This window comes from Lichenostomus cassidix, chromosome 18 (assembly GCF_008360975.1).
Source record: "Lichenostomus cassidix isolate B80296 chromosome 18, HeHo_3.0, whole genome shotgun sequence".
Taxonomy (NCBI): Eukaryota; Metazoa; Chordata; class Aves; order Passeriformes; family Meliphagidae; genus Lichenostomus; species Lichenostomus cassidix.
This window is the reverse complement of record NC_139498.1, coordinates 6713071-6736448: the sequence shown is the minus strand read 5'-3', so window position 1 is coordinate 6736448 and position 23378 is coordinate 6713071. Positions and strand designations below refer to the sequence as shown.

Sequence of the window (23378 nt, the reverse complement as noted above, 5' to 3'; positions counted from 1 at the left end):
GCAGCAAGGGATCTTTGCTGGCTCAGGCCACTTACCACAGATCCATTTCAGCTGCTCTGAAGGGTGCTCAGTTGAAAGCAAGAAGTTTTAATGGAATCCCAGCTCACATTTTGTTTTTTAAACCTCAGTTTTCTTGAATGGGAATCCAGCATGAAGCAGGATGCTGGCAAGCCACAAATTCTGCCACAGTGCTGACCAAGCTGATCTTGTAATTTGTTTTAAGTCCCGCTTTCCAAACCTGCTGTTCTCATTTCACATTGGAAGTATCAAGCCCCTTTTGGTCAGGAATGCCTTCTCTGCACATTTTGCAGCTAGCACAGTGGAAACCAGCCCAGAACTAGGTATTTTTAACTCAATTTCAATACAAATAAGTGATAACTACACACCTGACATGTTATGTGCATTCACTAAGTTACATGGAACAGATGATTGCCAACTGCTAAGGAACTATTTAAATATCTTTGCAAAACCCCAGCAAAGGGTTTTGTTGTATTTATGGAAAATACCTTTTTTTCTTACAAATAAATTATTTAAATACATTTGTAAAATTCCTGCAATTTTTGGCTTTTTATTTGTATAAATACACAGTCAAGATAAATATAACTAATTTCTTCTGAAACAGCAATTTTTCCTTTCCTTCCAAAAACTGGGACGAACAACCAGCCTCAACCTAATTAAGAGCAGAGATGGCCTCTGATGTCTCTTATTCCAGTAATTGTAAAAGCTGTTAAAGCCAAATAAGCAGCAATGGCAAGCATGAAAGCATGGGCTTGGGCTATGCAAACAAGGGATGCAGTTACACAGATAAGTGCATGCAGAAATAGCTTACACAAGCATGTAATCATTTTATTAGGTTAAGCTGAATATTAAAGATTAAAGTGTATCTCAGATTTGAAGAGGTATTTATGTCTAGCATCAATGGAGAGAATTAATATTTCCTAACAGAAATGAACAGAACTGGTGTCACTGGTAGCCTGGAGGCCAAACAGTTTTATTTCTCAAGGTAATCCTGTGTCTTGATATTCAAATAGATTTGTCCCCTAAATTCCCTGTTCTTCCTGATACAGCTGAAGCTCCAAAGCAATTTCTCTTCCTTCAGTCCCTCACACAGGAGAGAGACCCTTAAGGAGGGAAAGGAGCAAAGGGGGCAAAACTGAACACTGACTTTTTGCAAAGTCCACACTGCAAAACTGGTGCAGAGCGTCAAACAGGAGAAAAAGTTCCAATGGCCCAGGCCTGTCCTAGAGCTCCCAGAAGACAATCTGACCTGCAAGCAGTCAGAATGCAATCTCTTCCAGCTCTCAGTTTTATATGAAGTGAAGTCTCAGCAAAGCACTGCTGGCTGGAAAAGGCAGAGCTCTTTCCCCTGAAAGGCATCATCAGAGCAAGGCAATTAACCTATCTTTCCCTTTTCCCCAGCCTAGAAACACGGGAAGTAGAGGGAATTGCTCCCTTGCTCATGAGGTATTAGCTGACTTTTGGTAAAGCAGCTCCTAGTCCTGCTGCTGCTCTCATGGGAAGAAGAGATACATGGCAGCAGTGAAATAACACATTGAAACTAAAACCAACTTAAAAGAAAATACTTACATGGCACAGACAGGCATGTACATGGGACACACACACTGTGCATTTACCTAATGATCCATGAGAAGCTGATGTCCCCAGGAACGTGTTTTCTGACTGGCTTAAGTGTCCCTGGGGCTGATGGAGGAAATGCGATGAGAGGCTGACCGGTGGAGAAGGAGAGGCGGAGTGAAAGGAGGCAGAGCTTCCAAGGGACCCGGGGATATTTACAGGAGCAGAACTTTGCAGCAAACTCCCACCTGGACAAAGAACACACAGAGAGGATGGCTATGTATGACCATGAGGTGTGGGCACAGGCAGGAGCTCAGAGCAGAAGGCGTTAGGTTCCCTTTCTCCTCCCTGAGCCCCTTGGGATTCCCTCCACTTCTCCTGAGGTTTCACTGCCCTCTCAGCCTTTAAGAGGAGCACTGAAGCTGCCATCCCATGACCCATGTGGGTAAAGACCCTCCACAATTCAAAGGATTAATCTTTCAGTGGCCAAAGCAACAAAAGGTTTTCTGAGCAGAGCTCGGTCCCTGTCAGCCTAGAGAAGATGAATTTGGTATCTGGTGAAATACCTTGTCATGAAAAATTCACTTCTAAAACATGTGCCTCTGCCTTTAATACTTCCAAACAACCTGTAGTGAGATTATCCTGCTGGGTTGAGCTCATGATCACAACCACTAAAAACCAGTGATTAGCTGTAGTTACACACACTTCAGTGCCTGGGTCTATCAGTGATAAAAAAACCCAAATAAACAAAAGCCTGACCACAAAAGACATCAACTTCCCTTACACCAGAGGTTGTTCTGCCTGCCACTCACAGATTTAGGGAGATCTCAGCCCTGCTCTCTCCTCATCTATCTCCCTTCTTAGAAGGTCACCAGGTGACACCCAGGCCTGATGTGAAGAGAGGGAGAAGGGGAAGATCCCTAAGCACTGCAGATGGGGAGCAGCACAAGCAGGGCTGGCAGCACACATGGCCAGGAAAACCTCCAACAGGCTCTACTCTTCAGCAGGGAAATGGAAGTGATTATTTCCACAGGTCCCTTCCTACCTCAATACAGCTCCAGGCAGTGCAGTTTCCTTGGAAACCTCCAGACAACCAGAGTTAGCTCCTGCTCAAGCACCTGCTTTAAGCAGCAAGGGTAGCCAGAAACTACAACCACTTCCAAAAAAGTTATGAGACATTTTTTTTTCCCCTGGACACCCATCAGAGACAGGCAGAAGAGGCCTTAGCCTACCTCCACATATCAAAATGAGACAGACATTACAGGAACCAAATCAGCAGATCATGATGACACTCTGACAGATGGATGGCATTACCAGGTCAGTGAGTTTCCTGTTACAGCTAGGGAGAGTCTTCTGCTTAAGATGCAAATTGTTACACTTTGGCCTGATTTGAAAGGCATCAGATGCCTTCTAGAGTCTACTTACACACTCAAAAAAAAAAAAGGAAAAAGAAAAGAAAAAAAATGAAAAAAATGAAAAAAAAAAATCAGGCAAGTCCCATTTAGACTTAAGAAACATCCCCAAGACACCTGGGCCCAATGGCAACAACTCAGCTCTGCTAGTCAGCAAGGGCAAGCTCTCACTTCAAAGATGCTCAGGGGTTGCCAGAGTTTGTTATAATTGCTGTTTTAACCAATGTTATTTTGGGACTGGTTTTAGAGCTTGGTTGGGCTGGCTCCACTGAGGTGACTGGGCAACACTGCTTGGCAGAAGATAAAGAAAGCTCTGTTGCTTTCATGTACCTATCATGATGCCACTCGTGTGGGGCACTGTGCTGCTGTCAAATGTCTTCTCCAGGGCAGCCACTCCGAATTCATTCAGGTCCAGGTCATCCAAGGCAGACTCTGCCAGACACAGAGGTACCAATTATGTTATAAAGGACCAACAACTTCAAGAGATAGGATGGCCCAAAGAGCCTACATGCAGAGGAGCCTGTGCTCTCTATTTATCAGGGCCCTACTCTCCATCCTCTTCTCAGATGGTTTGGCAGAAGTGTCATGGGCAGCTTTGCAGTTCAGGTTTGCTTTTACCTGAGCTGTTTCTTTTTGTCTCAAAAGTATTCCCAAATGGTTTATGAAAACAAAAATCTGATGAGTTAACAGCAGATCCCATAAATCTTCCCCAAACTGCTCTTTTAAGTCTGTCCCTAACACACAGGAAAACTGCCTTATGGCATAGCTGGGTCTGGCTTGTGCTTTTGTCCCTACTTTCCTGAAAAGCCACTTGGAAAATAAATAGCAGGAGAAGGGAACACTTGAAAAACATCTCTGAGGTTCAAAGATAGGGTAAAATAAAGCTTATTAATGCCTGCATATCTATTTGAACATGCCTCATCACTAATGATGATCAATATAATTCCATCCCACACATGCCCACTCATTTCTATTATTATTTTTAACAAATTAGTGAGATCACCTCAGAAATGTTACATTTAATTAAAAAAGGGAAAAAAAAAGGAAAAAAAAGGAAGAAGAAAAACGGGTGACCAAAAAGCCTGTGCCTATCTAAGAGTGACTCTACTCTGGATTCTCTTGTTTTCCTTTCTCTTACAGCCTCTGTCCTACACTCTATGAAGGGCAAAGTCCTTACAATCTACCTGGTGGTAGCTCTGGCTATAAAATTGTCATTTAGAACTAAGGGGTTGTAACTGTGGAAAATGCCCCTGTGATTTCCTGCCTAGTCCAAGACCTCTTTGTCACTTTGACAAAGCTAAAACTAAGGCCCTTTACACCATGTGACATTCTGAGTGAGTGGCTCAGAGGCCTTCAAGTTGGTCCCGTGGGTGAATTTCATCCAAAATGACCTGCAGGAAACATCAGATGTGTCACAGTCACAGAACAAGCTTCAGGGATCTGCCAGCACTGACAGACACAGAAAACTGGAGGTCACTGGCACACCCACGTTATTCCAAGTCTCGTACCTGGCGATCCATGGCTGAGGAAGCCCTATTGCCATAAGTGAAAAAGGCAAAGTTACCTATGACAGACTCAACGGTGTCACTGGTTGGGTAGAAGGGAAGGGCATTGGCATTCATGCCTGGAATGCTGCTGGTGCCGGCGGGGCTCGGGGGGGTTGCAGCCAGACTGGAGGTGATACTAGAGGAGATGCTGGATGTCAGTGGGCTCCCCACTGGGAGAATGCCCAGGATGTCCTGAAACAAGAGGGTGAAAAGGGAAAGAGGTAGGAAATAAAACATCTTTGTAGAACAATCCCTTCAGAAAGGCGCAGGAACGAGCCAAATGCCAGCAGCAAACCTGTTTCCTGCCTGCTTCCAACCTGACAGATGGCTACTGCTACCACTGGGCTGGGGGTGGGGAGAGATTAACAGCTTTTCTTTAATTTCTGTCGACTGCTCTCCATTCCACATCCCCCCCTCCCCAGTATTCTAAACATCTTTCAGGCTGCCCCAGAATTAACTCCTGTGACCCACAGGTTGCATGCAATCACAGCCAAGGGCCACACAATCGCTCACTCAGACTCAGTTCAGCACACGACTTAGAACCTGATATTAAATTCCCTTTGCCAAATCCTTGAACTTAGATGACTCCAGAGATCCATTCCAGCTCAATTTTCTGTAATTTGAAGACTCTCTCCAGCACAGTCCAGCCCTCTGAACCTACCCTGAATTCACTCAGGTCTAACTACCCACAAATAACACCTCCAGCAAATCATCCCATCTTCATAAAGTAATCCCTCCAGCTGAGCATCCCTAATGGTGTCTGGACAGTTATTTACTCCCTGCAGAGCTGTCTGGATCCACAGATTTCTCTGTGGTGCTGGAAGCAGTGAGCTGGGTCCAGAGCCCTGCCGGCAGTTTCGTACCTGTTTGGGTTGTAACAAAGGTTGCTCCTGGCTCCTGTGCTCCAGGGAGTGTGACTTCATTTTTGCTTGCTGCAGTAAAGACACAAAACAAAAGATAAGCAGGGGGATTATTTAGCAAAATTAAAAATGGCTGGCTGCTGGCTTTGGAGAGGCCATGGAAACACAGTCCACTCCTCTCTTGGGCTGCTTAAGGCACTGGAGACTTTGAAGAGTGGGAAAACACAGCAAACTGAAAATATTCCAAGTAATTTGTTTTCTGTATACCAAGATATCACCCCTAGAGTTATGGAAAGACTTGTCACAATGACATTTGCCTTTAATGCTGCTGTAAGACCCCTGCTAGCACAAAGCACATCCTAAGAACCAAGATCAAAACTGAATTATTTTGCCTTGCTATAACTAACTCATCAGCCCTACCAGCACCTAAAAACCAGAAAGGGCCAGAAATGCTGGGAGGCACACTGCATTGGTAAATTATGTAAATATTTTTCAGTTTTGGGAAAATAAAAGTCTGTAGATTATGTTTTCCCTCAAACTCTTCCAGCTCCCAGCTAGGACTGCAAAGTAAAACACAGTGATAACTAACCAGTTTTCAAAGCAACACCATCAAAACTGACTTTATAAAAAAATCCTCCCCTCATCCATTAGCATAAGAGCTCAAAGGCAGAAGACATAAGTGAGGCCAAGGCTGTCTGGAATTGCAAAACTGCAATACCAGTGCCAATACACATTTAGAATCCCACTATCCTGCCTAAAAATTCAGCTTAAGGTCCTTCCAGCATTATATCCCCAACAGATATCAGCTCTCTTGCCTTGTAAATCAGTCAGTTCTGCTGGGGTTCAGCTGGGAAGTGGCCTGAGGAACCTGTCAGTGTGTAACAGTCTGTCTGCAGGCCTTGCTCCCTTCCTCCCATGCTGTGACACTGCACAGGGAGATCAATCCCACCCTCTGGGCACAGAGAGGCAGCAAAAAAGGGCTGGGAGTCAGCCCTGCTTGTTTAATCACTCTCCAACCCCCTCAGTGTGAAACACACATATTCCAGGCATAAAGCATGTTTGATTTTGATCCCAAATCCAGGCAGGCACCATCTCAGCAGGAGACTGAGGCATGATGCACAACAGCAGCACAGGAGGCACCACCCTGAGCTGAAGTGACACCCCTTGACTTGGCCTGAACAGTCTCATGACAAAGATAAATGACTGCTGGAGAGAGGTGACATAACCAGACAGGAGAAAGAACAGCGGAAGAATTCCTCCCTTTGGTTTTACTTCATGAAATCATTTTCTCTGCTCAGCTCTATGCTCATGGGCAGATGGAGAGGTTAAAGCCTGGCAGACAGGCAGCTGGGAGATGGACACAAAGATCCTTCTGCAGTGGGGACCTGAACAACATGTTCACACTTCCCTGAACAGCATGTTCACAGCACAGGAGCCCAAGATGGGCTCATCCACCTTTGTGTGTGTGAGCTGTGTTCTGTGAGTGCCTCTGTGAGTGTCTGATAAAGCTCCTGCTGCATTATCCAGCCCAGCCCTGCCCTGTCTGACACTCCTGTGAACACAGAATGGGCTATCTCAGACGTCAGCAGCTGAGGGGAAGGCACACACTCAGCCATGCCCCCACTGAGAGGCTTCCTGCCAACGTGGGGAGCTGGCTCTGCTGCAGTGAAGTCTTACTGGAAGCGCTTTTTTTTCCTTAAGGAGGAGAAAAGTGAACATATTTCCAAGTCAGCCCCAATTCCCACTGCCTGGAATTTACACAACACAAGGGAAAAATAGAGCAAACCAAATGTCACCACTGAGGCAGTCTCCTTTAGCACTGAATAACATTAGAAAGGGCACACATTGAGACAGAAATTCAAAGGACAGGCTGAAATTCTCCAGCTTGCTCTGTTGCAGTCAGAGAAGAGAACAAGGGACATAAATTATGAGTGAAACTAAATGTTTTCTGACCAGCATGGAACAAACCTACTGTGCTGTGTGTCAGGACTTGGGAACACCTCCTGGTCATGGCATTCAAGTCCTTCCAGTGCAGCCAGCATTTTTCCAGCTTGCTAAACCTTTTGGGACTTGGGAAAAGTATTTTTAGCTTTAACTGCTGGCTCAGCCTCACCACAAACTATGTGGAATCTATTAAGACAGAAGGTGCATTTTTCATTTTAATAAGATAGAAACTATTTGTATTAATTCTAGAGGGGAAAATGACAAGCCCATTGCAAAGCTGAGCCAGAGTGTCTCCTCTGATGTTTTCATACAGGAGTTGACAAAGTTAAATGCCTCATTATTGGTCCAATTTACAGGGTATACAAGAATCTCTGGTGCCCACTGCAGCCAAAGGGAATTACAGAAGATTTTTTAAAGTAAGTAATTATACATTAAAGAAAAATTAAATCAGGACACTTAGGAGACACCTAATTTTGTCTGTTGAAGCCTAGCATAAGGCAACTGTGATTACTTCTGTCTATACCTTAATAGCTATTTGTTCCTATTTAACACAGGTTTTGCTTAATTAAAGCCACATAATTAAGCAGCTCTGTAAATACAGTATCTTTGTAGCACAGCTCTGACTTCAGATATAAATGCTCATCATCTGGCCCTCCTTTTAGAAGTCCTATTCATGCTCCATCCCCTCTCTCCTTGGCTTAGGCTTGCTGCCCATTTTCTCCAAAGCAGGGCCTCCCTGGCACCCTGCCTCTGCTGGCAGCACACAGGGGTTCTCTCAGTCCTTCAGCTCTGGGTTCACTCCTCCTTTGCAGCAGAGGCCACAGAGAACGAGGACATGTTTTTCCCTTTGTTTCTAAACAACTGTTACAAGCTGCTGTGCCTGCAAGAAGTGCCAGGATCACAGCATGCTCTGCTCTTTACCCCCAAAGACGTGTTGCATCAATTTGCAGTTTCCTAAGGCACATCCCCCTGAAGGCAGACAAAGGGAGCATTGATAAGAGAGCACACATGCATATAGCTTAATCTGGATTTGTCACTGCATCATTTTAATTAGACTAAACAGTGCTCAAGACTGGCCTTACTGCAAAGCTTGGCCATATTTTTCCCAAAGCCGTAAAAATAAATAAAACAAAACTCATGGAGTCTGCTTTTAAATTCAACTACTTTATGCAAGACCTTGTCTGGATATTTCCACAGTTTTCTCACAGCAGTCCAGGCTCATTAAGACTGACTTCTTTAATGTCACAGACCAGAGTTAAAACATAGCCAGGCTGAAAGCAGCACTTCTTGTCCTCTCTGTTCTCAGGCAACACAGACCTGGTATTCTTATTCCTTTTTATAATTTTTCCAAAAGAACTTGTAGGAGATATTTTTGCAGGCACCTCCTCATGCAAGTAGCTATTCCCCTCCCCCTAAATCAAGACACAATAACAAACTCAGTGAGAAATAAAAACTGAGACCCAGGCTCTGGGTTGGGCTCAGGTTGGAAGGGATGGTGCAGAGAAACTATTCATTTTAACACCAAGAAAGGAAATTCACAGTAAGAAGCTGACTGTGGAAAAGCTCGTGTGTGACAAAAGAGCTGGAAGAGAATGTTCCAGGCCTAGGGAGCAGCATGAATAAGGCATGACACCAGGAAGAAGACTGAGGAAACAGCAAGGCAAGACTGGGATATCCGAAAGGGATAAGAGGGAATGTCATTAACAGGTGTGGGTTGGGTAATATTCAGAGGGCTCTCCAAATGAGAACGAGGAATTCTAATTTAATACAGAAACCACAGGAGTGAGTCAAGGATCAGAATGACACAGCCAGAGAAGAAAGAGACAACTAACATGACATTTTTAATATACCAGAGCAATGGTGAACTGAAGACAAACCAAGTCATGGAGATTAAGGTAAGAGTTTGGCGAGGAAAGACAGAAGGAAGGATGAGTTTTCATGAGGCAATACAGCAAAAGACACAGCAACTCTTGGCTGTGGAAACATGGAAAAAGAAAGAGCAAGAAGTGATGGGAAGCTGAAGGATCAACACAGGACAGAAGTTGTGAGGAGTTAGGAAAACAAGCAGCAGCTTGACTTCTACAAACTGGGGGTGTGATGGCAGCAAGGCAGACAAGACCAGATGTGAGATGGAAGAGGCTGAAGGGAGGCTGAAAGCAACAGCACAGATCCAGAAAGTGCTCCCAGGAACAGAGCCTTCCCACTTCTGTTCCATCAGAAATAAAAACCCATTCAAGCTAGACTGGGCAATCTCTCATTCTTCCTCATCCCCCCCAACTCTTCCAGCCAATATTCCCCACTAACCTGGCATTTGAAACTCTTCAAATACTCGGCCCCCACCTGATCTTCTCGCTCAAACCCCGGTGCTTTCTTGTAGCTGCCAGCTGCTGTGACTGAGTCTGGAGGAAAACCAATGGTCTCCAAGCTGTGGGGCTTCCCAATGGCACCGGGAGGAGAGCCACATATATTAGATGGGCTTCCAAGACTGCTGTTCCTACAAAGAATCTAACAGAAGGAACAAGTGTCAGCAAAGTACAGCCAGACAGCAGGAACCACTCAAAGAGAGGTATCCATGGAAGTGCTCAATCACTCCACTGTTTGTAGATCAATTACACTGACAGCCAACACAACCATACAAGCTTCCAGTAAACGTTAATTTAAAAAAACAGGAAAAGGCTCTGCTGGATTTATATAGTTCCACAATTGTGGGTTTCTTGTTGTTACTCTGGAGTTCAGTCTTGTAAAATCCAACCTACAGCTCTAGTGACATTTATTCTTTCTGAGGCCTCAGAGGTGACTGACCAGGCTCCCAACCTGACCATAACTCTCTTCTCTCTCCTTAGGCTACAGTGGGTCCTGTCTGACTCTGGGTAGTGTTGTGGAACCTGGAAAGGTGCTGTGGCAGTCAGAATAATCAGGCATATCTGAGCCATATGTAATACTGTATTTTTTGCTTTCCAGTTGGAAATCTCAAAGTTTTAATGCAGACACAAGTCAAGTATCAACAGCTGCATTAAAAACAAACAAAAAAAAATTTCCAACACTTCCATTCTTTGGACTAATACCAGGGATCACAATCACATGCAACAAGGCTAGTTTTGCACTGTAAATGAAGCCACAGACAGCAGCAAAGGAAGGTGAGTTTTAGAGAATGTGTCCACCTGGATGAATGCAATTATCCCATTTCTCTGGGACAGGAAATTATTTGCCTGCACTGGCAAGCACAACTGTGCTTCAGACATCACAGATTCCAACGTGGCACAGTCTGGGCTGGCATTAGGGAAAAAGGAAAAAAAAAAAAAAAAAAAGGAGCAGCCTACAATGTTTTGATTTTATTTTTATACAGACATTCTGCTGTCCACGCTTCCCTACAGTCGCAAAGATAACTACTCACTGTGGTGGAGGTGGGGCTAGTTGGCAGAGTTCCTGATTTATTCCACACCTACAGTACAAATACAAAACAGAACAGGCCACGTGAGGCTGGCTGCTACAGGGACCTTTTTCTCTGATTAATTCATCATGTAAAATGATCACCAGCAAAGCCATATTTGTTTGCAAGCTACATGCAGATGCCCTGTGGAGTGATGAAGTCACAGACAGACATGTGTTGCCATTTGGCACATATCCAAGGATTAGGAAAGACTGTTTAAAAGACTAAGAGCTCGAGATAGACAAGACCTAAACAGTCTAAAAGTAGGAGATATCTTCAACTGCTCTGCAGTTTTTCAGAGAATTTAAATGATACCTTCAAAAGAGGAAGGGGCTTTGGTTTTTACTGCTTTCCACAGTGTTATTTAGTAAGAGACAACATTATGTGCAGACTTTTCAAGATCTGTTTGGAATTCTACCTGCAATCAAATTCAGGACAACTATGAACTGTTAGGTTGGCTCAAACACAGCTTCTCTTTTCAAAGAGAGGGAGTAAAATAAAACAAAACAGAGGTCCTAGATGAGTTCACCTCGTTCTGACCAGTTTCAAATGAGTTAAACTCATGTCATTTTACCTTCTCAAAATCTCAGCCAACCATCTGAAAGGTTACACACCTTATCAAGTGCAGTGCAAACAGGAAAGACTTTACAAACAAAAAAAGAAGCTAAGTAAAAATGTAGTCTAGCATTCCATGGGTCTCTTATCTGACTCTGAGTATCTGTTCAGCATTTAGACATCTCCTTTCTTGTATGGACAACTAACTCCCAACAATCTGGGGCATTACTTATCCCAGAGTTTAGCTATCTCCAGAAGTACAAGAGGGAGGGAACTAAGGATATCCTATAATGCAGCACACAATATGCACAGGCTAAGGCTCTGAGATTACATATGTAAACAAACTCAATTGTAGTTATGTACTTTAGAGGTTGTTGGCTCACAGCCTTTAATTACAGGTCTTGGAAGCTAAGCCCAATATGTACCTCCAGACAGGAAGGAGTTAGACTTCATGTGCGGATGTATTCCACTTTCCTGAAAGTACATCAACAAACCCTGCACAGAAAGGAAGGCCTGGAATTTTTATAGGTGGGAGGATAATACTAAAGCCACTGAATGTATGTTGCAAAACAATACATCCCTCTAACAAGCACAGAGCTGAGAACTAAAAAAAAAAAATCTCATTCTCTTGGCTTTTGGATACTTTTCTTGGGGGAAAGAACAGTGACTCAGAGAAAGAGAGATTTGCACAATATGGACAAGGCTTCTCCACAGGGCTACATACATTGCTAAGGTCTGGGGCATGTGGACTGGAAGGGCTGACTGGAACAGAGTCCCCAGCTGCTGAGGGCATGTACATCACTGGTGCTGTCTGGGTGGGGCTGGACACGGCTGAGGATTGCTGTAAATCTTCACTGAGCGCAGGCTCTGCAGGAGACAAAGCACAGAAAACACCACTCAAAGCTGGGCAATTGCCACAGAGCATGAGACATTCAGGAACAAGAATACCCAGATATTCCTGAGAGAAAAAATATACCACAAGCACCTACTTATAAATATAGAAGTAAGGAGAAACCTTATTTGGCAGATGGTTACTGCTTATCTAATATTCCTCACGTTATTACTGTCATCACATACACACTGTGCTGCTCTTTAGTTCATTAATGCTGCTCCAAAATTATCTTCCCTGGATGGATTGTATGTTATTCATTCAGCTCTCTTGAACTAAGCAGAGTTTCCTTCTTTGCTAGGCACAAAGTTGATGGGTGCATTATAATTAGCTGAGGGAGTTAAGTTTCCATCTGTGCTCAGCATAAAACATTACCAAAAAAGAGTGGCACTGGTTTGGTAGGTAAAGCAGAGATGCTGTAGATTTGTAGGATTTACATCTAAAAGAACTCAGCATCTTTACAGAAACTATTGAACTGACACTACATCTGTACTTCAATATCTTTAAAGTGCTAGTATCAACACATTTCTTGCTATTAATCAGCAAAACTCATGCTAAGAGCAGATACAATAAATGGACTCCTGTTATTTTAATTGCATTAGGCCCTCAGTGTTCACCTTGCTAAGGAAGGACTAGAAGATACAACTCCTAAGACAGCACAAGGAACAGTAAGTTGGAATTACCTAAGTGCCACAAAATGTCACTCTAAGTAATGCTGTAATATCAAGTGCAGCTATCTTATTAGGAATAAGGCATCCCTAAACAAAAATATTATGTTATACCCAAGGAAGTTTGCAAAACACTGTTCCTTTAGCAAGATTTCATTTCCTAAAGCTTGCTGGATCCCACTGTGTAGTTGCACTGCTGTGTTTTGGGCCATTACAGCCCACAGCTCCAGCTATAATTACTGCTTGTCAACAAGGCTTCCTATAAAAGGAACTGCATAACCTGTAGGGAATTTACTCTCCCCATTCCTTGTCAAAGGCAGCAATTACTAATTCCCTCATTTACAAAGGATAATCAAATAACAACGAGATTTTCTCAAGGCCATGTAGTGAGTCAGTATCAGAATAAATCTAGTGAGTAACCTGCTCTAATTGTTGCAAATTCAGCAGTGAGATTGCAGTATAGCAACTGAGGAGGAGCCCCAGGACAGGAACTTATTTATTTATGTATGTTAGGACCACCTGTATGTAGAACTTCCACAAGCAAAACAGCATCTCTAGTTTATAGTTGATTAAAGTGAGGATTGAAATAATGCCCTATAAGTCAGGGAGCTATTGAGAAAAGAGGATTTGAGCTAAAGCAGTAAAAAAAAGCTGCATATTTTTCTTCTCCAACCTGACTTAAAGATTTAAACTCTAAGTAAAACTTCATAAAGAGTAAAATAGCATTTTTTTTAATGGATCGATAAATAATCTATAATGAGCAATTTTATTCTCAGCTTTTTAAGACACAACACTTGGCAATTTAGCTAGGACAGTTCATCCATGTACAGAAGAGAAGCAGCTTTCTCCACTTCCATCCTCCTGAACTGACACACAGAGAACTGAGCAGCTGAGAGAGAACAGAGGGAGATCCTTCAAGAGACACTGCAGTGAGAGCTAAAGGCTGAGTCCTACAGACCACCTACTGCCTCCAGCTCTGCCAACACCTCCCACACCAGCAAGTTTTATAGAAATCAGAGTTAACCCTTCACAGAAGCTCTAGTTTTGCAGCCCTACATTTAAACTCTCTTGATCAGAAGCTCTCCACAGCTCAAATATCCAGGAAAGATGAGAGAAGTAGTGCACGTACGTTCTACGTGTGCAAAGGCACAGAAGGGTCCTCGGGGACAGCTGCCAGACTGCTGCATATCATTGCATTTGGTGGATTTGTAGATCTGAGGATGGGAAACAAAACAACAAAAAAGAAACCAAATAGGAATGAACAGAAAATAACAGTGACCACCAGATGCAGAAGTATTATGAATAAACTCGACAGCAAGGTAGAGACACAGATAAGAAATGCAAAGGCCAGCAGAGTTCAGGGTGACCATTTCAGTGCTTTGCTTCAAAGAAAGGAAAACCCCTTACAGCTCTGGAAACACCAAAATATGCCCATCATAGCTAGAGCTCACCCAGAGACCAACCCACCACACACCAGCTCACCCAAAGGTCACCATCTGCCATGAAGTCCCTCAGTCTCACTGGAAGCTCCATGGACATTACAAATGGCAAAAGGTAGGAAACAGCTGACAGATGACAGCACAGAAAGTTGCAGCCACATGTTTGCAAGGAAAATAACAAACCATTGACAAGGACTGTAGCAAATGGGTTATTCCCTTTCCCCCCAGTTTGACAGGCGGTGACAATGGTTACTGTGCAGATACGGGCCCCACAAAGCTTTTCAACACTGTAACATGAAGCAGACTAGGAAAAGGTCTTAATTACACTTTCTGTAAGGATATTGGAATGCTCTGGGCGTGCTCACAGCTAAGAGCTTGGTGGTGTTTAGTGCTATCAAGACGAACCACAAACTCTTAGTGAAGGAAACAGATGCTGTTTGCTCACATGCAGACCCACATCGTGCTTTCCAAAGGACCCCCATGTGTGAGACTGCTCCTACACTTGAGCTTTCCCCCACTTTCCTTACCTCCTCCCATACTCTGTCAAGCAGCTGAATTTCAGCTTCCTCCCAACATGCAGCTTCTCTGTATCCCAGGGCCACACTACAAGCAGCCCACATCCTCTCCCACCCGGCACAGTAATTTACTTTGTAAGACTCGAATGCTTTTGCTTTTCTAAACGGAGTGAGGAGGTTACTGTACCTCTGGATGGAACTGCTGCTCTGTGCGAGTGTGGCAGTACTGGCAGGAGTCTCCATTTTCACACTTGCTGGGATCTCCCCACTCGTCCCCATGTTTCACACTGGGACACGGCGAAGATCTGTGGAAATAAGGCAGCAGGAGGATGCATCAGACTCACAGATGTGCTCTGAGCTTTGATTACTTTCAGCAGGTGGAAGGAGGTGATTCTCCCCCTCTGATCCACTCCTGGAGCACTGCATCCAGCTCTGGGCTCCCCAACACCAGAAGGATGTGGACCTGCTGGAGCAAGGCCAGAGAAAGCCAGGAAGGTGCTCTGCGATCTGGAGCCCCTCTGCTCTGCAGCAAGGCTGGGAGAGCTAGGGGTGTTCAGACTGGAGGACAGAAGGCTCCAGGGAGACCTTAACACCCTTTCCAGTGCTCAGAGGGGCTCCAAGAGAGCTGGAGAGGGACTTTGGGCAAGGGCCTGGGGTGCCAGCACAAGGGGGAATGGCTTCAAATGGAAAGAATAGGTTTAAATTAAATACAAGGGAGAGTGAGGGTGGGGAGGCCCTGGCACATATTGCCCAGAGAAGCTGTGGTTGCTCCTGGAATTGTTCAAAGTCAGGCTGAATGGGGCTTGGAGCAGCCTGGGATAGTGGAAGGTGTCCCTGCCCATGGCAGGGGGTGGAACAAGATGGGCTTTAAGCTCCCTTCCAACCCAAACCATTCTGTGATGCTACAATTCCTCGGTCGGGGGCAGGTTTGGCTGCCCACCCTCAGCTGTACAATCTGCTTGGCTGCTGCTTCCCCAGCCCCCACCCAGCTGCTGCTGCATCTTCTTCCCCTTCTTCCAATCTCCCAATGAAAGAAACATGGCTTAATTCTCCATTTGAAACCAAATACAACTTGAACCAGCATAACAATATTAGCAGCTGATGTGATTAGTGTCAGAGACGCTGGGTCTGGTTTCTGTTTTGGAACTGCACCTTCATAGAAAGCTAAGAAGTTAATTGGCTAATCCTAAAACACATAATACCCTTACAGCAGTATGTTTCCAGGTTTATAGTGTGGCCATGTGGAAAAGAGGCTGAGTCAGGTCACTGGGGAAAAGGCAAGTCCGTTTTCTTTCTCCCAGCCAGGAACGGTTCCTTTTCCCAGATCTGAATTTTTGCCGTGACCTACTTCCCCTGCTCTTTATGCTCTTAACCATTCCCTCAAACAACAGCAGAGGGAAGCAGATAGCAGCACCAGCACAGCCACATCAGCTGGGGTGGGGAAAACACAGGAGTGGAGAGCAGGAGCAGAGAAGCTTTCACTTCTTCCCAAAGGGCCCAGGCAGGGGTAGAAAGCATACAGCTGCAGCCTGAATATTGTCCTAGTGGCTCTATTTCTCCTTAAAGTGTTGGGATTAAAATTCCTTTGATTTCTGGTTTTTTTTTAAATACAGAATTTCAGTGCCAATTCAAAAATTTCTGTGAATGTTGGGGGTGGGGAAGAGAAGAGAGAACATCCCTGCTATTTTCTCTCCTGGCTTTCTGGTCTGCTCCTACGTTTTTCAAAAAGGAACTAAGGAAAAGCCCCACTGAGACCACAACAAAAGCTCTGTTGTGTTGGAGGAAATGAGGGCCTATAATTTGGATGAAATGCGCTCAGGGAGACACAGCAAGCTGAAAAATCCAGCGACAGCTGAGTGACAGAACACCCCAGTGCCTCAAAAGCAGAGCCTTTAGCAGCTGGTTAGGAATGCATGTCCAGCTACAGTCCCTCCTCATGATCCCCATCACCAGGCACTCACAACAAGCAGCCTGATGATTCTGAATTCTTTACCATGAAAACACTGTTGAGCGAGTTTGTTTCTAGATGGGGATTAAAGCTTTCTTTTGTTTTCTCTTCCCTGAACTGCTTTCTAAAGTAGTTTATATGGTAAGGGAAAGCCAGACACGTTCTCTTTGCTATGAAATCAGAGTTGTAACATGATTTAACAATTAATTTATTATAGTAGTGGTTAGTAGATACAGGAAAACTCCTTGTTTAGTTTGTCATCTTTCTGCTAGGAAGAAATAACAGTTCATCACATCTCTCAGTACATGATATGGGGAAACAACTATCTAGTGGTCAAAATCCTGCCTCCCTCACCACAGATTCCCAATACACTGCACCACTCAGCTGGGAAGTAGAATATCCAGGACCACAGTACCTGTATTTGTGTTTTCTTGGACTTCTTCTTCTGTCTTTGCTATTGTGGTAGTAGGGACAGGCATAACCCTGGCGACAGAGCCGGGGGGGTTTCTTACATTGCTCTGTCTTGTAATTTCCCAACACATACGTTGTATCTGCAAAAAAAACCCCAGTTAATAGAGATGACCATGATCTATATTTACTACAGAAAAGTTTTTGACATGAGCAACTTTCCCAGCCCCACAGACTCTCAGTGACACTCACCTTGCCACCTTGGCTCCTCGCTGAGTATTTTCTCTATCATGGCATGGCTGGCAGCGACTGCAGACTGACCCTCGATGCCTCCTTCAGATGTTGTCTGACCATTCTGTAAAGCCTCCATCGCCTGAAGCTCTCTTCAGGGACAGAGTTAAATGAACAAACAGACTGAGCAGAGGAAGAGTCAGATAAATGTGTATAAAAACTGACATACTGGAGCATTTGCTAAGTGGTTGCATTTCAGCCATGCATGTTTTGGCAGAACATCTTTAGCTGAACAGCAACTGCAATAAAAAAAAATCATCATTCCCTGAGAATTCCAGATGCACTGTTTTGACCCCTTCCATCAGATTCCAAAGTGTGATCCCTTCCCCCATTTTGAGAATCCTCCCTGGAGGTTTTCTACATTTGCCATATTAGGAAGCAATATCTCGCCATCGCTTCATTTCAGGCTGAAGCAGCACTGTCCTTCAATCATCTCACTCTTCACTCGGGTCTAGAAATTACCTTTTTCATCACCTCCCTTTTCATTTGGGTACAAGAAATGACCTTTTCCCAGGAGCCCCAAGCTCTACTAACCTGATGTCATACACGGGCGAGCGCAGGTCGTGGGGCCCATGGGCGAAGGCGCAGTGGACTCCATTCTTGGTGCAGTTTCCCTTGGAGTCTGTCTCGTGGATGCAGATTCCAGTTTTGTAGTAGCGCAAGTGATACCTCCTCTCCGTGTCTCCAGTAGTTCTATGCAAGAAGGGACACCTGAGGAAGGAAGAGGGGAGCACCAGACAAAATTTAGTCACCAAGATGAGGGATTCAACCCTAGCAGAAGACACTTTGCTGATAGAAGATGCTGCAGTTGATACCACCTTTGCTAATTCTGCCCATTCTCTTATGCTGTGCCTTCCAACACTTCAGAGAGCCCCCAGCCTGTCACTGCACAGGATATAAGAGTTTCCCACCCTAAAAGAGAACTGGATTATTAATCCAGCAACACCTTATTATTCCGGATGAGTGGCTGCCAGGGATCTGGAAAAGAGCAAGGACACAGGACAAGGAAGGACAATTATAACACCACCATTTTAACTCGTGTTTTGTTTCCCCTCCTAGGCAGAATAACAGCCTACACTGAGAAATAAAACAGAAAAGTAACAAGATGGAATGGGCAAAGTTCAGATATTGCAGCATCAAGCTAAAAATACAAATTAGCAAAGGTTCCTAGATGACAACAGCTTTCATTCACTGTGTGAGCCAGGTATCTGCTTGATACCAGTGATCTAGAAGCCAAAGCCCACAAACATCCCATTTCCAGCTCCTTCCAGATCTCTTCTAACAAGGAAGAAAGTATTCAAACTGAAGCCTCAGGCCTGAGGGACTATTCCATTCTGCTGTAGTCACAAAAACTTTACTTAATCGAGTTGAAAAAAAAATACCGTTTTGCCAATAAATAGCATTTTTGTATGTTTATACTGGCACCACAAAAGGGAACTGGAATTCCATCTTTTTACAGCATCTGTCTATAAAACACTCTCCATATTTGACCACAGTTTGGCTACACTATTTATCCCATATCTGTCACATGGCTAAAGTTATAATTACTGGGTTAACCCCTCAATTGCTAGGGGCTGCCACATGCACAGGAGAAACATTTGTGGTTTTGACCCAGTTAAACTTAATGCAGTCATACATGGGGGGAGAACACCCAAAAAACCCAAACTCTTTCTCACTTTGCCTTCTTCTGGGTACCTCTTGGTTCTCTACTGGCTTCTTAAAAGTTCAGGAAGACAAAATAAGATGATACAATTTAAAAAGCTGGGAGAGATAACTCAGGAGGCAGAGTGGAGGACAAAGCTCCTCCTCTTTCTTCAGTCTGTGAAACACTAAGTTACGCTGCTAGTGAGTAAGAGCTTCGAGTCAGGACTTAGAAAACACAGTGTCTCTGAACCCATGTGTCACTAAGCTGTTTTTCCCACCTCAGCTTTGCTGAAGATGCCCAGGCTCACAAGGACAGTGAGTTTCCAAGAGCTGAATTCCCATCTAAGTCCCCCTCAGTGCTGTCTCTGCAGCAGGCCTGGAGCACATGGGCTGCTACTCCAGATTTTACATCCGGTCTCACGTTACGTATGTGACAAAGCTGCTTTACTGCTGACTTGCCTCATCTCCACAAGAACCAGCTGGAATCATCACCTGGCCTGATCCCAAAAGCCTAATATGCCTGAAGAGCAGGGTGCAGCCTTTACTCACTCATCTCCTTCGGGGCAGATCCCCGTGGTCTCGTCGTACTTGGTGCAGTAGATGTCGGGGCTGTAGTTGAAGGTGCCGTCGCGGCGGCGGATGGACCTGCGCCGGCGCTGGTTGACAAAGTGCCAGTGGAAGCAGGTGTAGGGCCGGTGCTGAGTGCACTTGTGCTGCACGAAGAGAGGGCACTGCTCCGTGCGGAACTCCTTCAGGTACCTGCAGCAAGAGGGGTGTCAGCACAGGGATGCTGGGCTGGGACAAAGTCATCCCGCAGAGCTGCATCCATCACGGAGATGTCGGCTGTCCTTCCCACACCCGCCCTGCTTCCCTCCCAGGATGGAGGCTGGGAGCTGCTGCTGTTTGTAATGGCAAGATATCCATTACACACAGGAATGTAACAAGAGCTGAAATCGCTTTCTGTAAGGGATCGTTTTGAAGAGGCTTTTCGTGAGCTTAGGAAACGGTTTGTGAGAAAATAAAACTCTTTAAGTATCTTTCTATCCATTTCTAAAACTGTGACCTATCTGGGCAAAAAGGGGTCTGCTTCCTATATGCTCAGTTAAAAAAAAAACAACAGAAAAAAAACTCAAACAAAATACACTTCTTTGAGCCACGTTTAAAGCTTCAAGTTACTAAGGAAGAAAGATTTTTAAAAGACTCTTTCATGACTTATCCTCCTAGTTTAGCTCTGCTTTCTCAGACTACATGATCAACTATGAAATAAAAATTAATCAATTCCTCTTGCAATTGTGTGAATTCAGGGGTCAGTCTTGAAAAGTGGGATAACTACCCTCAAACTCCCACACGTTTATGGTGCTTTAATTTTAACATGTAATTCCCTGAAAGTACATGGCTTCTTTTATCCCGAGAACTAAAGAAGTCACAAGCTTTTATTTGTGACACTAATAACAGTCTCTAAACCCAGATTGTAGAGGATTACAAAATGGTTTAGATCAACATAATGATCTGACTGTGATCTGTGTGTAGGTGCTTACAAAATCCACGCTGCTGAAACCCACGGGCTGCCCTGTATTTACAGGGAACACCCAAACAGCTCCAGGAGCTCACACCCAAATCCCACCAGGTTCAGTCTCGGAAACACATCCAGGAACAAGGCAGAAAACCCAGAGCATTCTGGTCTCTTATGTTTAGAGGTCAGTGTAAACAGCGAGGACCAAGATTTGTAGGTCAGAATAAAAATGTGAGTATTCTGCTGGAAGCAACAGGGTGATATAACAGCAGATTCCGACTCATTTTAAACTGCGTATGTACTCCGAGGCAATGAAAAGGAGTGTAAGAATTTGTTCAGCATTCATTCCCATGTCAGACAATCTTTAGCTCCTGTTTCTAAATAAATGGAAAGATGTCTGATGCCCAAAGATGTATTTACAGATACTACCACCGTGCTAGGCTCATTCTGAAAGCAACATCTGTAAATAAAGCCTCCTTTCCTCTTTACCCCAGTTGAAGAGAAAGCCTCAGGAAAATGCACAAATTCAACCAGAGTGGTTTTATTTGTTTGCTATGAAGAGAGAGTATCAGTGGCAAGAGCTTTCCTACATAGGATTCTGCAAGCATGAAAGGATAAAAGCTCTTCCTCTTCTTCAACCTCTAAATACGTGAGATTTGCAGGTTCCACTGCTTGGGATCTGCAAACGCCCAGGGCTGGAAGCCTCTGCAGCTGCTGTAAGCCCTTCTCTACTCAAGCCCATCTGTCCCCTGCAATCCAGGATGGCTGGAACAGAATCTGCACTGGGGCCCAAGGCTTAACAGCAGAAAAACCAGAGCCAGCTGCAGAAACAGGTCTGCTTGGTGTAGGTAAGGGCTAACAACATCTCCTTGCTCCTTTTCACTTTAAAAAATCCAGCTCCATTCAAATGGAGATCCCTACTCCAGCCTCAGCAGCAATTCATCTGGCAACTGAAGGCTGCAGTAAATTCATCCATTCTTGAAAAGCTTTCTAAGCTGTTGGACCAAGCAGTTGTAGAAGGTGGAATTCCACAGACTATTTTATGTTATCAGCACACTAGGAAGACTCGGAACAAAAATGACTGTAAGAACACTTTGGTTAGAAAGTGAATTAAGTAACCTTAAGCAGGACGAGGCTCAGACTGCTGTCCACAGATGATACATTCACCAGCCTCACTTCCACTCACCCATCTCCATGCACACCTTAGAGACATGAGACTTGTGTTACTCCCATCTTCCACATGGACAAACTGCAACACAGCTGGTTACAAGCCCTGGCCAGTATCACACAGCAACTGGAATCCCAGACAGAAACCATGAGCAATTTAACTCCTCCATCCTCACCCAGCTCTGGGCTTAAATTCAGGAACAGCATCCTGAACCTCCTCAATGCTCTGCAAACTAAGGGGAGATACCAGGTTTACACAACCTGGGTATTGAGCCCAGCTCTCCAGACTTGCACTGATATGCCCAAATGAAACACTTTAAAATCCTGGAATTAACACCTGCATGATCAGCTGAGCTGAAACTGCTTCCCTTTAGCAGGGAAGTTTGAAAATGTACACACTGACTAGGGATTTCTGTCTCTAGTGTCTCAATTGTTGCTGAAGAGCATTTGAAAATTAATTGCATTTCATGATTGTCTAAACTCCCTGGAGAAACATTTATTATAATGTAAACGAGAGATAATTACATAAGTAAATGGTTCACCTGAAAAGTGTTTAACACCTAACTTGCTTCATCAGAAAGTCATTCTTTAATGCTCTCTATTAAATAAATGATGTCTCACTCTTCATTTCAAAGCAAGTCCTGCAAACAGGTACCACTGAGCTCCTCTGACATTAACTGTGCACAATCACCTCTGCCACAGACCCAAGTGAGGAAAGGACAGTTGTCACATTAACTCAGTCATTTCAAGCCTTTCAATCACTGCTTTGGGTTTTCCTTTTTTCCAAGCCACTACAACGTTTTAAATCACCCTCCTCCACAATAGCCTGAATGGTAAATTGCCTTACAGCCCTTTATTTTCTTGATCCATGAAGTGAGTTTCAGCTCCTCTGGGAGAACACAGACCACTCAACCAGCCACTTTGTATTAAAATATATAAAAGGCATCTAAACCACATGTGTTTTGGGAACACAGAGAGGATACAGAGCCTGCACCACCACAATGTGATGTCTCACAAAGCAGAAAGCCATTAATATTTCAGGAGCCTCTTTGCAAAGGCTCTAAACAAAACACAGAGAACACTGTCATGACAGATCCTTCTGGTGTCAATGGTCTCTGTAATTTTTTTTTTCCAGAACAGCTGAAAAAAGGAATTTTTGAACGACCCTCAACGCTGAAGACATGTTGATAACTGGTACACATTTCACAGCGTGTCAGCCAAACGCTGTGTCTGTACAGGAAGAGGAAATCCAGCAACGATAACTTGCATTTCTCAACTCCTCTCAGGAAACTCTACAGCCCTCACATGAGGGGCAGAAGAATTATTACTCTTATCTTATATTGGAGCTACTTCCATATTTATTTTGGAAAAAAAAGTATGTATTTATCATATTTTGAAACTCATATAATTTTTTAAAAGTGGAAAGCACATGGCACTGCCTTCTGATACAACATTAACATCAACAGCAACACCCAAATTCCTGGAGGAAATGTTATCATTTATGAGCCCTAGTAAACAAAGACAAATGCAATTCTAAACAAATAGGACAAGACTGGCTAGAACAATGCAGATC

General features: G+C 44.2%; 1 protein-coding gene across 6 annotated transcripts in view; it reads right to left on the bottom strand.

The window, feature by feature from the left end:
* The window catches only part of UNK (unk zinc finger), a 44980-nt gene that overhangs the window by 6810 nt on the left and 14792 nt on the right, over positions 1 to 23378 (bottom strand). For 2 of the 6 annotated variants that reach the window (XM_085077776.1, XM_085077779.1), the window contains exons 2-14: positions 19675 to 19884; positions 18016 to 18192; positions 17443 to 17573; positions 17198 to 17333; positions 15022 to 15139; positions 14010 to 14094; positions 12048 to 12190; positions 10733 to 10780; positions 9643 to 9843; positions 5398 to 5466; positions 4552 to 4726; positions 3318 to 3419; positions 1635 to 1823 (exon numbers count right to left, since the gene is read on the bottom strand). In XM_085077776.1, the coding sequence (XP_084933902.1) occupies positions 1635 to 1823; positions 3318 to 3419; positions 4552 to 4726; positions 5398 to 5466; positions 9643 to 9843; positions 10733 to 10780; positions 12048 to 12190; positions 14010 to 14094; positions 15022 to 15139; positions 17198 to 17333; positions 17443 to 17573; positions 18016 to 18192; positions 19675 to 19884 (1784 nt within the window). The remainder of the gene's footprint in view (positions 1 to 1634; positions 1824 to 3317; positions 3420 to 4551; positions 4727 to 5397; positions 5467 to 9642; positions 9844 to 10732; positions 10781 to 12047; positions 12191 to 14009; positions 14095 to 15021; positions 15140 to 17197; positions 17334 to 17442; positions 17574 to 18015; positions 18193 to 19674; positions 19885 to 23378) is intronic. The other 4 variants (XM_085077777.1, XM_085077780.1, XM_085077778.1 and 1 more) reach the window with 4 other exon arrangements.